This window comes from Protopterus annectens, chromosome 1.part2, assembly GCF_019279795.1.
Source record: "Protopterus annectens isolate FY-2018-M chromosome 1.part2, PAN1.0, whole genome shotgun sequence".
NCBI lineage: Eukaryota > Metazoa > Chordata > Ceratodontiformes > Protopteridae > Protopterus > Protopterus annectens.
In genome coordinates this window covers 981,900,747-981,917,227 of record NC_056727.1, presented here as the reverse complement: position 1 = coordinate 981,917,227, position 16,481 = coordinate 981,900,747, and the positions used below count along the sequence as shown (strand labels likewise).

Below are 16,481 nucleotides of genomic sequence, written 5' to 3'. Positions count from 1 at the left end.
TTCACAGCAAAGTGTAGCAGAGTCTGGATGAGCCTTTCTGGTAAAGCAAAATGGGCAATTTGTGGTAAAATCCAAGGTGGGCCCCGGGCCACATTCCTTAACAGTGGGTACCAGTGCTGGCGTGGCCAGTCTGGGGCTATGAGCATCAGTCGTGGTCTCTCCTTTCTGACTTTCAGAAGCACCTTTGTGAGAAGAGGCAATGGAGGGAAGGCATATACTGTCAGGTTTTTCCAACTGAATGAGAGTGCGTCCACTTTCCAAGCTTGACAGTGAAGTGTCCTTGTACAAAATTTTGTTAGCTGATAGTTTTGGGGGCTGGCAAACAGGTCTATGTCTGGGAGGCCCCATTTTTGAGTTATCATTGCAAATACTTGTAGATCCAGTTTCCACTCGTGGGGATCCATGATGTTTCTGCTGAGGTCGTCTGCCAATGTGTTCTTTTTTCCTGGCAGGAATTGAGCTTGTAACTGAACTTAGTAAGCCAGTGTTGTGTTCCACAAGGTCATTGCTTGCCTGCATAGAGGGTAGGAGTGTGTACCCCCTTGTTTGTTTATGTACCACATTACTGTGGTGTTGTCCGTCCTCATTGTAAGTTATCCTGGATGTAATAGGTTCTTGAAGGCTGTCAGGGCATTCTGTACAGCTAGCATCTCTTTTTGATTGATGTGCAGATTTCTTTGATCTGCAGTCCATATGCCTTGAACGCACTGTTCTGCCATGTGTGCCCCCAGGCGTAGTCCGATGCATCTGTTGTCATAGTTTGCCTGGCTGGGGGGCAAGGTGAAAGGCTGACCCTTGTTGAGGTGACATGCCTGTGACCACCATAGAAACTCTTGTTGTAGGCAGGGAATGAGAGATATCATTGTGTCCAAGCTGTGGCTGTGTTGAGACCATACGCTTTTTAGGTACCACTGTAATTTCCTCATATGCAGCTTTGCAAATGGTTTTAGTAGTATGCGAGATGCCATGAAGCCCAAGGCCTGCAGAATTTTTCTTGCAGGGAGTTGGGTCTTTGTTGCCAATGTTTTGAAATACTGAGTCAGTTGTAGTTGTTTGTCTGGCGTCAGATAAGCCTTCTGGGCCGTTGTATTCAAGTTGGCACCCAGGAATGTCATATTTTGTGAGGGTACTAGTTTTGATTTCTTTTCGTTTACTGTGTACCCCAGGCAACTTAGAAGATGTTTTACAAAAGCCAGATGTTGTAAGAGGATGTCCTTGCTTTCTGCTTGGATGAGGCAGTCGCCCTGGTATGGGTATATTTGAATTCCTCCTTGTCTGCAGTATGCAATTACTGGTGCCAGGCATTTTGTGAAGACCATGGGTGCAGTGGATAAGCCAAAGGGCAGTGCAGAGAATTGGTAATGGGTTGAACCTGCAATGAAACGGAGGTATCTTCTGCAACTTTGTCTGCTAGGGACATGCAGGTATGCCTCCTTGAGGTCCAACGTTACTAGCCATGCTTTCTTGCCCAACATGGGAAGAAGCTTCTGTAGTGTTAGCATCTTGAATTTGGGCACTTGTAAGAAAGTGTTTAGAATGGAAAGGTCCAGAATTGTTCTCCAGGCATTGTCCTTTCTGGGGACTAGAGAGAGTCTTGAGTAAAATCCTTGGCCTTGCTCCCGTGTAGGTACCAGTTGAATGGCTCTCATGTCCATGAGAGCTGTAATTTGTTTTTCTGCCTCTGCCCATTGATTTTGTGGCAAGTTTGGCATTCCTCTTTTCATTGGCAAGGTGTGGAAATGGAATCTGTATCCTCGTGAAATTATGTCTAGGACCCATTTGTCCTTTGTGACAATGTGCCAGTTGTCTGAAAAAAGTGCGAGTTTTCCTCCCAAGGGAGCTGCCAAGAGAGTGTTGCTTGGCCAGATAAGGTGCAAGTCATTGAGTTTGCCTTCTAGTAGTTTGAGGCCTGTCTTCGCCTCCCTTCTGTGTTGCAGTGCCCCATTGTTGAGGTTTGTATTGGGCTTGTGGTTGCCCTCTGCCTCTTGGACGTCTGTATTTACCCCTCTGTGGTCTGTCAGTAGCTGGAAAGGACCAATTTTTTGTTGGCCAATTTCTGCTGAAGTGAGGGGGCTGTACCTGTAAAAAATCTTTGACTGTCTGCATAGATTTTGCCTTATCCTCCATTTTCTTTAAGACCTCTTCTGCTTTAACTCCAAATAGGACATCCTGCTGTAAGGGAGCATCTAGAAGCTTTGCTTTAACATGATCAGGCAGAGTTTGTTCCTTTAACCAAGCATGCCTACGTATAACAGACCCAGTGACAGCTGCTCTGCAGGAAGCCTCTAAAGAATCAAACCCACATTGTAAAGTATGTTTGCCCACCTGTTCAGTTGCATGCAACAGATCCTGCATTTCTTTCAATTCAGACTGTTGAGGGAGTGTGCTCATTTTTTGTCTTAACTGAGACATTAGAAATTGCTGATATTTTAGCATGTGAAATTGGCAATTTAGTGCTCTCATAGCTAGAGTGGCTGAGGTGTAAACCTTTTTCCCCCACCTATCTAGTGCTCTGGAGTCCCTTTCAGAGGGTACAGGATTTTTTGCCATAGAAGCCTTAGCCCCTTTGGGACCCTGGAAGATAGTCTCTGGATCAGCAACAGGGCTTTTATAAAGGAATTTGTGGGAGTCAAGCACTCGATAATATCTGTCTGGTTTGGCTGGAGCAGGAGGCAGAGAATCTGGGTTCAAACTAGATTCTAAGTAAACATCATCCACAATGTCTAAAACTGGGGGATGACAAGAGGTCTGTGCTGGAGGAGTAAAATAAACTCACTGAGCCTTTTCTTTGAGTCAGAGTAGTCCTGACCTTCCCAGTGAAAATGTTCCCTCATAGTGTGTAAAGTTTCCCCAAAGGAGTAGTCTTCAGGAGGAGAAGCTGAGGGAATGGAATCCTCAGCATTAGAATCTTCATAAGGGGGAAAAGAGTAATCTTGGTCCTCAGAGGAGCCTGAGGAAATAGACACTTGATCAGAGGCGGTATAATCTTCCTCTTGTCTAGGCCTTTTGTTGGGTGGAGGTTGGGAACCCCTGAATAAAGAGATCAAATCTTCCGCCATTTTAAGCATCTGTTTCTTAGGCATGGGGCCTTGAACTGGAGACTGAAGTGCAGTCTTTTTTGGTTTAATAGGAGTCTTAAGCTTAGGATACGTTTTTATGGTGGTGAGCGTTGTTGGTCTGAAGACGCCTTCAGAAACCGAAGGTGCTTCTGCAGCACCATCTCTTTCTGCAGTGTCGTCGGTAGGGGCTAAACAAAATGGCTGCGTCGGCCTAGCACTCTCTGCCAAAGGCTCCGAAGCGGTCTCCGGTTCCAAATCTGCGGTAGCCAGGGGCTGCGTAGGAGCCTCACTGAAAACTGGTGAACCGGAGACCGGCACAGCCAAGGCCTCGGAATCTGGCTTTGGTTTAGGCTGCCTGTCCTTATCCTTGCGTTTTTTGTGCACGCCGGTAGTCGGTTGCTCTGACGGCATTGTGTAGTTACATTTTCTACCGAAGTAGTGTCGTGCGAAATCAAAGCGTCTTTTTATAGTACGCTTACTGAACCTAGCACAAAAACGACAACCAGTAACGTTGTGGTCTGGGCCTAGGCAAGGTATGCAGTAAGAATGAAAATCCTTATGAGGTATTTGCTTCCCACAAGAAATACAATTGTTAACTTTTTCTGACATCGGTCTGAGGCAAGAAAAATTTCCACAACGGGGTACTTAGCTTTATTGAAGACTTCGGATCTGAAATTCGACTTCGAAAATCTCAGGAGTCAGCCGACAGGCACTTGCGAACTGCTTCTGCTTCGGGCACCGTGCGGCAAAAAAGACTGGAGAAAATGGTGTCGGGGAAGAAGCGACAGCAACTGACGCCGGACCAAGACTTTGGAATTCAGGCCGACTGCGGGACCACCTGACGACAAGATAACCCAAGTGTGATGACTGCAGCAGGGTAACACGATGAATATCTGCCATACGACTCTGTCATAGCTCATGGTGGAGTGAATGACCTCACTGGACTATATGAAGAGAGACATACTTGAACTCTGAGCACGTGTTCCAGGTAAGCACATCCCTAGCTTTCAGCAGCATATTACTCTCGCCTAGAATGACTCCACAGTTTTCTTCTTCTTTTGGCTTTTCCCAGTTAGGGGTCACCACAGTGGATCACCTTGTCCGCCCATGATTGGCAGTGGAGTTTTACAGTGTCGAGTTGCCAGCCCGGCACTCAACCTTCCACGGAAGGCACACCCACACACACATGCCTAGGGCCAATTTAGTGTGTCCAGTCCAAACAAAAAATGAGAGATTTCAATAACTGATTTAATTTTGGTGTCATTCAAAGGGGATTCAGTTTCTGTCAGTCTGGGATGACATGGTCGACAAATCGCACTGCTTTGCTAGTGACAGTTTGCACCTAAAGCACCATTAGGCTTTCTGTTGCTGGCAAAGGCTCCTGCCTCCCTCATGGTGCCTTTTTAAGCAAAGTCTCAAAAACAAAATTACCGACTTGAAAATTGACACTTACAACAAAAAAAGGAGTTACTCCAATATCAGATTACTGTGGGTAAGACCCCCATTCAAGTAATAGCTAGTCACAATGTTCTGATCTCAAGGACTATAAACAGCCTGATGAGTCACCTGAGCCTGGACAGCTAGATCCCGAACCTGAAGAGCAAGTCTGCACAAGGGGTAAGACAGTGTCCCCCCCCCCTTGCTTGTTGATGTACATCATTGTAGTATCGTCTGCAAAGATTTTGAGGGGCCCTGGAATGAACAGAGAATGGAAAGCCTGAAGGGCCAAAACAGCAGCCATAATGTCTGATGCTGATATGGTCCTTCTGATTAAGGGACCAAAGGCCCACAGCTTTCAGAGGGATGAAAAAGGTCTCCATCCCACATCAGAGGTATCCAAAAACAGTTTCCAAGAGGCAACTGAGGCTGAAAAGGAAGCTCTGGGTTGAGAGACACTTGAGTCCACCATTGAAGCTCTAACTTGAGCCATGAAAGAAGAGGAATTGGAAAGTCCAAAGGATGAGAATGTTGAAGTCAGACTGAATTTAGGAATCACTACAGCTTTTCTCATATGAAGCCTAGCTCATAGGTTCATAGGTGTGTACTAGGCTAATGGCCCTGGAGCCTTTACATGCCTAACCCTGGCATCGTGCCACCCAACCTTAGTTCCCAGTGCCTCTGTCGAGGAAAGCTACTGAAGTGATCCCTGGGGTGAATTTTCTATTTCCCATCCACTCATCAAGATTTCTCTTGAAGACGGCCAGTGATGTGCTCTGCTTGACATGTATGGGAAGTCTATTCCATAGCAAGGGCAGTCTCTGGGTTATGAACCTGTCCCTCCAGCATGTTTTGTTGATTGCGGTAATGAGGATGAGGTCTCTGGAGTGTGTGGTGCAGATGGATTGGAATTTCTTTAAACGTAGCATTTCTAACAGATCTGGGTCAGACATGGCTTTATAAGTCAATCAGAGATCGCCTCTAAGAAGGCGTTATGAGACCGAGAATAGTTGGAGTTTTTTTGAGTCTGTCCATATAGGACAAATGTTTAAGGCCTAGGATCCTCTTTGTGAGGTACTTTTGCGGCCTCTCCAGTTGCTGCAGGTGTTTAGTGAGGTACATACCAAATAGAGCAATGTACTCAATGACTGGCCTAATGAGGGAAGAGTAGAGGGAGACAATGACCTCTTTCTTCCTGGATGTAAAATCCTTAGTAATAAGATGTGCCACACAGGACTTTATGACCACAGTGGCAATGTGGTGGTCAAAAGAGAGGTTGCTGTCAACCTGTGTTCCCAGATCTCTTATAACGCCTTCTGTGTTCAGTGGACTACTATCGATGTGGTAATTCATGGGAACCGGGTTTTTCACAAAGGGGATGACGCCACATTTTTGGCACTGAGCTTAAGGCCATGGTTCTGACACCAGTCGTTGGTCTCAGTGATGCCCTTCTGTAGGATGTCATCACCACTTAGGGAGTTAATAATGGCTCCCAACTTGCAACTGTCACTTCGTGTTGGCCTGGACTTCAAAGTAGATACCAAACAGAAGAGGGGACCCAGGACCAAACCCTGTGGGACTCCACTGGTGACTGGTCGGCAGTCTGACTTGGAGTCAGCTACTTTCACACTGTGGGTTCTATATGTGAGCCGGTTTGCAACCCACCTAGTGATACAGGGGTTGATGCCTAGCTTAGTGAGCTTTCCTATGATTCCTGAGTGGGGAATGGTATCAAAGGCCTTGGCCAGATCAAGGTAGGCTGTATGAACCACCTTGCCTTCATCCACAGCTCCTGTGACTGACTCGAAGTCAACCAAGTAGAGCAGGCATGATCTACCCTTCACAAAACCAAACTGTGTGGGATCCAGAGTTTGGGGATTTTCTATATCCTTGTTTATTAGGTCCATGATGATGTGTTCCATAGCTTTGCATATCAGACTCGTCAGGCTAATGGGGCAACAGTTCCCAGGGTCTGTAGTCACTCCTTTGTGGAGAGGGATGACTGTAGCAGTGTGTCATTCGGTAGGGACAAAGCCTGAGGTGAGGCTGTAGTTGAACAGGGCACACAGGTGAGATGCCAGTTCACTCTGTAGTTCATGTAGAACACAGCCAGGGATATTGTCAGGTCTCATAGAAGCTGTATTCTTGGCCTTGGACAGAGTTGTTTTAACTTGTGTAGCAGTAATACTGGGTGCCTGGCAATCTACTGGTATTGTGATTGGTCCTTGGGGGGAGTAAAGTTGGCACTGAATCTGTCGGCCGGTATACTGGCAATATCTGTTGGATTAGTATAAGAGGTACCATTGTGCAGTAGCTCAGAGCAAATCTGGGTATTGCCATGGTGATTCTTTACATAACTATAGAAGGCCTTGTGGTTGTCTAATCTGCTGCAATTCTACTGTCATAGCTAGCTTTAGAGAATTTGATGATGGATCTCAGCATTCTGTTGAGGCTGATAAGGGAGTTTCTCCAGTCTTGGGACTTCACCTTATTCCGCATCAGTTTCCTCCTTCTGTTGTAGAGTTTGTTTATGGCAGAGGACCACCAGATTGGCTTTCTTTCTTTGGAGGAGCTCATCTTGGTTCGATTGAGTATGGCGAGATCCATGCAATTGTGTATGTGTTCATACAGTGCACTGGTATATGATTCGACGGTCATGAAACTATTATCCATTTGCATGGGTATTGTAAAGTTAGCCACCTCTGGTTTTAAGGAGCCCAAAGTTAGCTTTGGAGAAGTTTTTCATGGTGGTTACCTGTGTGTGTGTGTGTGTGTGTGTGTGTGTGTGTGTGTGTGTGTGTGGGGGTGGATTTCCAAGGTGATTAGTTTGTGGTTAGATCTAACCAGGGAGGAGTTGACTATTGGTGTAAAGCAACGGTCGCCCATGCTAGTAATGACCAGGTCAAGGATGTTGCTACCTCTAGCTGGGGTACGAACGAGCTGGTCCAGGGCACTGGAATTAATGAATCCCAGGAAACGTTGGGCAAGTGTATTGTTGCAGGAGTAGTTTTCCCAGTTAATGGAGGGGTAGCTGAAGTCGCAGAGTATGAGTGTGTTAGGTTGGACCCCAACATTCTCCAGGGTGCTTAGGAATGTGGAGTGCGAGTCTTGGGACATGGTTGGGGACCTATAGCAGGCTACGATGTTAGCTTCACCTGAAGTATCTCTGATGTGTTATGTTGGGCTACCAGCTAGAGAAAGCATAGGAATGGTGGAGGCCCTGAACCCCTAGAGTCCTTAGAAACGCTCCGGAGTGATTCGTAATTGTGAAAGGACAAAGAAAGAGCTAGAGGAACTTGGCTGAGGAGAGAGAGAGGGAAGACTAATGTCAAACAGAACCTGGCTTGCTGGGAAAAGGAGGCTTCTGAGCTGTAGGAATCTGAGTAGGCTTATTAGCAGGAGGGGCCCTTCCGGTACTCTTTTTACCCTTGAGAGGAGGGTGAGACTGTCCACGTACAAAGGCACACTTGGCAGGAGAATTCCTCTGAAATTTGGAAACGGGAAACAAAAATGTTTTAATTCCTGCATAGCTTTGCCCTTCTTCTGAGCAGACTTACAAAGCTCAGCAGCTGCAGAATGACATATTTTTGTCAAAAGGAGCATCCATCACAGCTTGGCCTTATCTTCAGGCAGAGGCTGAAGGCAAAGCCAAGAATAATGCCCTAACAGAACCAAAGTCATCAGCTGTGTCGTAACTACACCTAATGGAATGACAAAGCTACTTGAGAACAGGACCCCAACAAAGAGGACTGAAGCCTTCCCCTCAGAATCTGGAAGGTTCAAAATAACTTGAAAAGCCTGAGACAGAAGGGATAAAGCATACCTGGTCATATGGGTCTGGCAACTGACAGCCCTGAAGGCCAGACCAGCATAAGTGAATACCTTTTTGCCCAATCTTTCTATGGTTCTACTGTCCTTATCAGAAGGAAGCAGTTTAGTAGACGGCAGAAGCTTGAAAGGCTTGTCAGAAGAAGCAGAAACAGATGGGTCAGCAGAGGAACACTTTCTTATAAAGAAGTTTACAAACAAGCACCTCATAAAACCTACCAGTTTTTAGGAGCAGGGGGATGGGAATCAGGAGCCTGAGAAGAAGCAAGAACAGGAGGAACAGCAGAGGCCTTAGGAGACTGGGTGCAGTCCCACTTAAAATATTCCATCATACGAGAGAGTATCCCCAAAAGAAATCTCCTCAAAAGGAGAATCTGGACTAAGAGTTATCCTCCTTGGAACCATAATCCAATGGAGAGGGAATCTGGAAGGAACAGGCCAAAGACCCTTCATCACAGTCCAACTCCTCATCAGAAGAGTCCTGTTCCCTGGGCCTCTTAAGAGGAGTAGAGGACCAATGAGGGTCAGGAACAGACTCACTGAAGGGGCTTCAAAGCTATGACAGCATTAAATAACCCCTGTGTAAAATCCTGCCATTCATATGCTGGGGATTCTTAGGAGAAGGGGGAAGTGTGTTTTGTCTTCTGCTTCTCCTTTAAAGGGATGTCTGCCCTAAACATCTTAGGAGGTTTGGACCCCTGCAGGCAAACAACGTAGTGGGAATCTCCTCCCAACAAGGACCTGTGGAACACCCCTTGGTCCATTGGATATAATCAGCCACAGTTCCCCTGAGCATCCAAAATGGACATCTGCAGAGCCTCTGAGGACATGAGAAGATGGATCAACACTGGCCTCAGAACTGGTCATGGAAGAGGAATCCGATAGAGACACAGGGCAATCCCTCCAGGTTTTCACCAGCCTCGAGACAGACGTCCAGGGAAGGAGGTATAGCAGACGAATCTGGCCTACCTTTTTTGTCTGCCTTCTTAGCAGATGACTGACCCTTGGGTTGGGACGATTCCACCATTGTATCCTGCGCCAACATTTTAAGATGCTGGTTTTCCAGGTAGATAAGGAGGAGAGACTAAGGAGAGTTTTAGGTACAAACACCTGACAAACAGGGCACACACTGTATGGTCATAACAAGCAAGGAAAACAAACACTGCTTGTGATGGTCCTTATGGGGAATCTGTCTCCCACACTGGCATTTTTCCTTTCTAGACATGTAACCATACAACCAAACTAAAAGGTAGTAATAAAAAGCAAAACCCCAGTTAGGCACTTATCTGAAGCAGCTTGGTAACCAGCAGACAGTGTGTGCAGTCCGGTGACTGAAGATGGTGTTCAGACCAGCAGCAAAATTGTTCCGAGGAAGGTAACATCTGTACGTCACATTTATAACCCTATGCTAGCAGCATATGTATGATGTACAATGTTCTTATTACAACCTAAGGCTTTGGTATATTAGCCAAACGTCAGGCTACTCTTGGCAGGGGATCCTTAGTGTAATGAACACTGCAACAGTGATATAGGGGGACATAATTAAGTAAATGGCTTTCTTCTGGTGAAGTTGTATTTTATATGCCAAAGACATTCCACAGATGTAACGGCAATCTAAAATTTCCCAAAGATATGCATTCCCAGAGTGTCAGGAGGAGCTTCAACTCCCTGTAAAGGTTGCACTGAATTAAGATGAATCCATGAGAAATTTTAATTCTTGCCTCTTAGAACATACCTATAAGGACCTATCATAGAACAGCTACATTTTCTTAGTCTGCAGTTCTACACATGGACATATTTCCTGCTGGGTAGTCTCCATTTGGATTATACTGTTAATGACTAAAGAAATATTTTTTTCCATTTTCAAGTTTAACTATCTACATTCAGTGAGGATCCCAAAGCCAGTGAATGTTTCTCCATGTGCTTAATGACTTCTCTAGCTATTCCAAATAGCAATATATTTAACATAAAGCCTTACCCAACATTAGTCCCCAACCACTATATGTTCACAGGTAGTTACTAAGCATGCAGTCCTGGGGAGCCATTGAACAGCCTAATTTCCCAATGGCACAAAAACATTAAATGACTTGCTCAATCACACAGAAGGCAAATAAAGGCTGAGGGAATCGAAACCTAAACTACAGGCAGCAACCTTGTTAACAGGCTTACAGCTTTAACCATCTGTGACAACTGCCAGAAAAATGCCACGTTGTCCTGGAATTAAACCTTAGCTTCCCCATGTTGCAGTCAAGAATTCTACCACTGCACATTTATTCCTCTAAAATTCCTGTTTTGGAAACATCACCAATTGCAAAACAGAGAGAAAAGAATGCATCCACATCTAGAATCATTATCTATGGAGTGTTATACAACAAGCTTTGCTTTGTGGTAATGGAATCACAGTAATATAATACACCTGTCATCTCAGATAAGCCAAGTCCACGCAAGACAAGTAATCATGGAAAAGCTGATTTTTCAAATGCTTTTTCTATACAAAACAGTGACTGTGAAGGAAGACGGTAGCTATCTCACAAACTGCCTTACATGGTATACATTTGACATGAAAACCTAAAGACAGGATCTCACCAATAGTTCGGGTGGGCCATCTTCTGCATCCTCAGGAGACTGCTCCTCTCCAATTTTGCTGTTAAAATATAATCACAATAAGACAGTAGCTCTTCATTTGTTATTTCCTTATCACTCCAGTATAGTCATAACACATCAGTTTCCATCTATAACCATACAAATGTCCCATATACTCTTGGGGTGCCTCCTGCATTTGTTTAAGACCATTTTACTTTAAAAACATCAAATTACAAAGGTAACTGATGAAATGATGAAAAAAATGACACCAATGAAACTCTGCAATATGTCAAACCTTATTTTACACAAGAAATTGTCTAAACTGAGAAACCCCTAAGGGATGAAGGTGGATTTCATATACAGCTACTGCATTTCATGTGCACTTAGTCATTCAAGTTATTCAATCATTTCCTTTCATGCTTTTCATTTGAAGGACAATACAACAGGCTTACACTTCTGTACATGTCTGTATTCACTTCACGCAGCAGCTGGCCACATCCAAAAGATGATCACAGTTACAGGCATATATGCCATACACTTCAGACTGAGTTGAACAGATGAGAATGTGGTAAATACCATACCAAGCAAAAGGCAACCATTGGTGAAAAATGTCAACACTTTCTTCACAAACCTGAAAACACAAAGCAATGGAGGAAGAACATAGAATGATTGATTACTTCCCGACAAGCAATTTCCCAAAGCCTACAGCTTTAAACAATCTTATGTTACTTATTAGTAAAGTCAAGGACTTGTCTCCTCCCTAACAGGTCATGACTTCACAATGTGAGGGACAGAGATCGGACAATGACCCTTTACCCTCCCACAAAACTGCATATTAGTTGTCACCCTCACATTGGTGAATCTAAATTCTAGTTGTCTGGAGGACTGGTCAGTCATTCACAGATGACAAACTTCACAGAAATCAATATTCTTTTTTACTGACACTGCCAAATTTGAGATTCAGACCAAAATGTGAAGGAATCACTCTATATACATCATATGCTAGACAGCAATTCTCTAGTAAAACTTTAGTGAAGTCAAAAAATGCTGTATGTAAATGGAATAAACTGTTTTACTTGTTTTAGAGCACAGATTCATTTTACTGCATTTTTAACTGCAAAAGGCAATCTGGGATTTAGGATAGAGATGGAGGGAAATATTAAAGCAGTGTTTGACAACTTCAGATTTAGAATAGTTGGGAGTTGCCAGATAAGGGTCGCATTGCTTCAGAAATATACCCTACATTCAAAAGCGGTTGATCAAAACTGCTCATGGTGTACAAACACTAAAAACGTAAACTACTTCACCTTGTTGTCTCATGCTTACTATTAAGAATGCAGTTTATCAATTTACAATGCACATATGTATGTACAACAAAGTCCACCTCATGCATACACTTTACCCTCACTGCCTGTTGACCATCATCAACCTCTTGGTCAAATGGTCCATTGATCACTCATCACCATGGCGAAGTAACTGTTTGAAATGTCAGGACTCAATGTCCAAAAATGTGGAGAATGAATGACCAAAAATCTGGACTTGCATAGGTCTGGGATTGCAATTTCTCAGAATACTCCTTTTCCCATGAGATATGGCAAATTGTGTGCGTGCGCGCGTGTGGGCGTGTAAATATACTGCATATGTCGGGGGAGGGGGTGCAGTGGAGCTTGCATCCCTGCAATAATCAATCAGTTTTACAGCAGATGAGCAATACTCTCTCTCCCTGGAACTGTGTGTGTGTTCTGAGACTCTGCACCCTGCGCATCCGCATCCAAGGTATGTACAATCCTTTCCCCCTTTTGGACAGCCATTCGGAGTGGTTTGAGCATATTCTGTTCAAACTCTACTATTCTCTGCAGATGCTCTGCTTGCAGAGCTAAAGGGGAAATGCAATGAGCTATTTGTACTGATCATGTCTTACTTTTACAAGGGATACTGCCAGGAATTAGTCTCCCTTCTCTAAAGCAAGGGAGATGATTTTCTTGGTCTCCACTGGAAAAAAAAATTCACACTTCCCTGTGTGTGCTATGAACACTCCTTTCCCTTCTTCTCTACATTCCAAAGAGAAGTGAACAGGCCACATCTCCTTCAATCCTCTCTCTCTCAGCCCAGCTCTACCAGTGCCATGGCCAGTAGTCAAACCCTGGTCACTTGTGTCACAGTAAGAGCTTCATTTCTATGCATCACAGAACCAGGCATGTGTACTACAAAAAGCTGAATTCAGCAACATATCTGTACATACACACATAGTATTGACTGTATAAGCTGCTCCACACACAGAAAATGCTCATTCTTCAACTAGCAAAGCTATTTCTGCATAATTTCCTCCAATCAAAATTGTCTTATCTTCTGTTTATATTTAAACCACACTGGCTCAGGTCATGTCTGAAGGGGTTCTCGCGCTTGTCTAGTCAGGAGAAAACAGAGGAGTCTTTGTGGTTTCTGTTCAAGCAGCTTTATGTACAAACTTATAAACAAACTAGCTATTATACTCATACATGCTCTCTCTGGCTGCACTCTCAAAATGGCACCGAAGCTAGTACATGCTTCCTATTTATATGCACATTCAGTCCTTGAAACGCTTCTTAAAGACACAGCACACACACTGTTCTACATCCTCCCTCCGAGAAATAAGTCATGAAATGTTGATGACATTAACTGACATGCAATCAATACAAAATTCTTTGTCATGCAATTATACAAAACTAAATACGCAAACAATTATGTCCAGGTTGCTGTGTATTTCACACTAGGTCTGGAAATATGACCAACACGTCTGACATAAAAATTAAAATTATGTCTAGCAACTGGAACCGTCTATGCTGAATGTTGAACTTTAGGGACATAAGGAACACCAGGAATGGAAGTACACGTTAAGACATGTTCTGCAACAGGAACATTCTCTGGATTCCTCTGAGATCTAGAGTCTATCACAGGAAAGTACAGTTGTGTACACTTACCATAAATGCAGATGTTAAGAGTGTATTCACTGATTGCAGTCATTACATTTGGGTTATCTGCTTGCAGGTAGCCCTCAGTCGGCCTGATTAACAAAGTCTTGGGTCCTGCGCCGGTTGTTGTCCCTTCTTCCATGACGTCAGGGGTATAAAACATGCAGCCGACACCATTACATCAGTTTTTCTTGCCCCAGATGTCAGGTGCCCCCTAATGGGAAGCAATTAAATATGAAAGCACAAAGATGCATCTCAAACAAAAATAGCAAATACACCAAAAAGGCTTTTAAGCATAGAAAAGGAAAGTAGAGGTATAGCCAGAAGAACTTAGGGGGCTGGAGGGAGGGTAACCAGGACTGCAACAGTGAATACACTCAAACATGTACATTTATGGTAAGTGTACACAACTGTACTATATTCTTCATGTTTCACTGTTGCAGTCATTACATTTGGGTAGATTCCCAAAGCTACGGTTGGGAGGAGGAATTTAGATAGCATTAGGGACAGCTATAAGGCCCAGCAAGACTGCAGTGGCAAAGCCAGCTCTGGGTTTAGGGAAAATTGGAAAATGATGCTTGGTGAAAGTATGTACAGAACTCCAGGTAGCAGCTTCTAGGATGTCCCTGGTAAGGATGCCTCTGAGAAAGGCTGTAGAGGTAGATGCAGCCCTGGTGGAGTGAGGTCTGATCCCCTGGGGGGTAGGTTTTTCATGGTGCTTATAGCAGAAATGAACGCAATGGCTTATCTATTTAGAAATGGTTTGCTTTGAAACAGCCTTCCCCTCTGCCCCTGCAGCAAATGCCACCAGCAATTGTTCAGATTTCCTTTGAGGTTTAGTCCTGTCCAGGTAGAATCTAAGTTGTCTGTGCACATCTAAGGAATGCAGTATCCATTCCCCTTTATTCCATGGATTGAGAAAGAAGGTTGGCAAATGAATGGACTGATTAAGAGCCACACTGGATACCACCTTAGGCATGAAGGATGGATTGGTTCTGAGGGACATCCTGTCCGCATGAAAGATGATGAAAGGCTCCAATGCCACAAGGGCCTGTAATTCAGACACCCTTCTAGCTGAAGTGATTGCTAAAAGGAAAGCGGTTTTCCAAGAAAGAAATTTTAAGTATGCAGTAGCAGCTGGCTCGAAAGGAGGTAGAGTGAGTTTCTCCAAGACCAAGTTAAGGTCCCAGGCTGGAGTTGGAGCTCTCCTGGGTGGTCTCAACTTTTTGGCCTCTCTGAGGAACTGCTTGAGCAGTGGATGAGAGAAGAGGGGAGGTTCTGTGTTATAACGAGCTGAAATGGCTGCGGCTTGGATTTTTATGGAGAAAAGAGATAGTGAAGCATCTCAGTTAAGTATTGTAAAATCGGAGGTAAATTGGGCGCTGCTGTGCTCATCCCTTGAGATTGGTTCCAGGCACAGAATCTTTTCCATTTTTCAGCATAAGATGTTTTAGTACTAGGCCTTCTTGCCTCTAAAATGATATCCCATCACAGGTTTGCTGAGGGATAGTAAAGGAGAGATTAAGTAATTAGCCAGGCTGCAAGGTTCAGTGTTAGAAGCGGAGGGTGCAGAATCTGGTTCTCCTGCTGAGACAGCAGGGAGGGAGTCTGAGGCAGGTGCCATGGAGGTAACAGTGACACACTGCGCAGAAGGGAGTACTAGTGTTGGCGCGGCCAGTCTGGAGCAATCAAAATCATCCTTGGTTTGTCCTGTTTGATTTTTAGTAGTACTTTGGAGAGCAGAGGCAGAGGGGGGAAGGCATAGACTGATATGTTTTTCCAGCTGAACCACAGAGCATCCACTTTCCAGGCTTGTTTGTGGGGAGTCCTTGTGCACAATTTGTTCAACTGGAAGTTCTGGGGAGAGGCAAACAGGTCTATATCTGGGCTCCCCCATTTGCTTGTCAACATGTTGAAAAATAGAAGTTATGTCTTACCATAACGTTCCATGTTAGTTGCCGCCTTCTTGCTGGATGGGTTCGGAGCCGACCTCGGCTCCGACTCGGCCACTCTAAAAGCTCGAGAGTTGGTTCCACCGGCTCGAGGCTCCCCTTATATCCCACAATGCTAGGCGAGAGTTACCTCAGATCTCGTTTGTAAGCTAACCCCAGCTTATAATAGTAACAGAATAACTCTAAACAGAGTCCACCTCTAACAACAGGAAGAAAGAAGGGTGACCTATATCCTGATCCAGGAAATATGCACAACAGCATATGCCTAAGAAAGAGGTGGTAGAAAGAGAGGTCACGATCACAACTCCTCTAGGTCCGTCCAGGCCAGGGGAAGGAGGGTGGCGAAGAAGAAGGCGAGAAGAAGACAACTAACATGGAACGTTATGGTAAGACATAACTTCTATATGTTAAGTTGTCTATCTCGCCTTCATTCTTGCTGGATGGGACCAAGCCCCTAGCACCTTGTCCCGGTGGCCTAACGGAACAGACTCCTGAGAACAGTGGAACCAAAATTAGCTCTATGCCTAGAAGCTAAATCCAACTTATAATGAGAAATAAAAGTGTGAGGAGTAGCCCAAGTAGCCGCTGCACAAATGGTGTCAATAGGCAGTCTGTCTTGGAAGGCTAAAGAAGTAGCTAAAGCTCTGGTGGAATGGGCTTTAGGTTTATTA

General features: G+C 44.5%; 1 protein-coding gene across 1 annotated transcript in view; it reads right to left on the bottom strand.

Annotated features, from left to right (window-relative positions):
* RBBP4 (RB binding protein 4, chromatin remodeling factor) overlaps positions 1–16,481 on the bottom strand; it is a 677,648-nt gene that overhangs the window by 100,201 nt on the left and 560,966 nt on the right. The window contains 1 exon segment of the mRNA XM_044059943.1: positions 10,911–10,968. Coding sequence (XP_043915878.1) covers positions 10,911–10,968 — 58 coding nt within the window.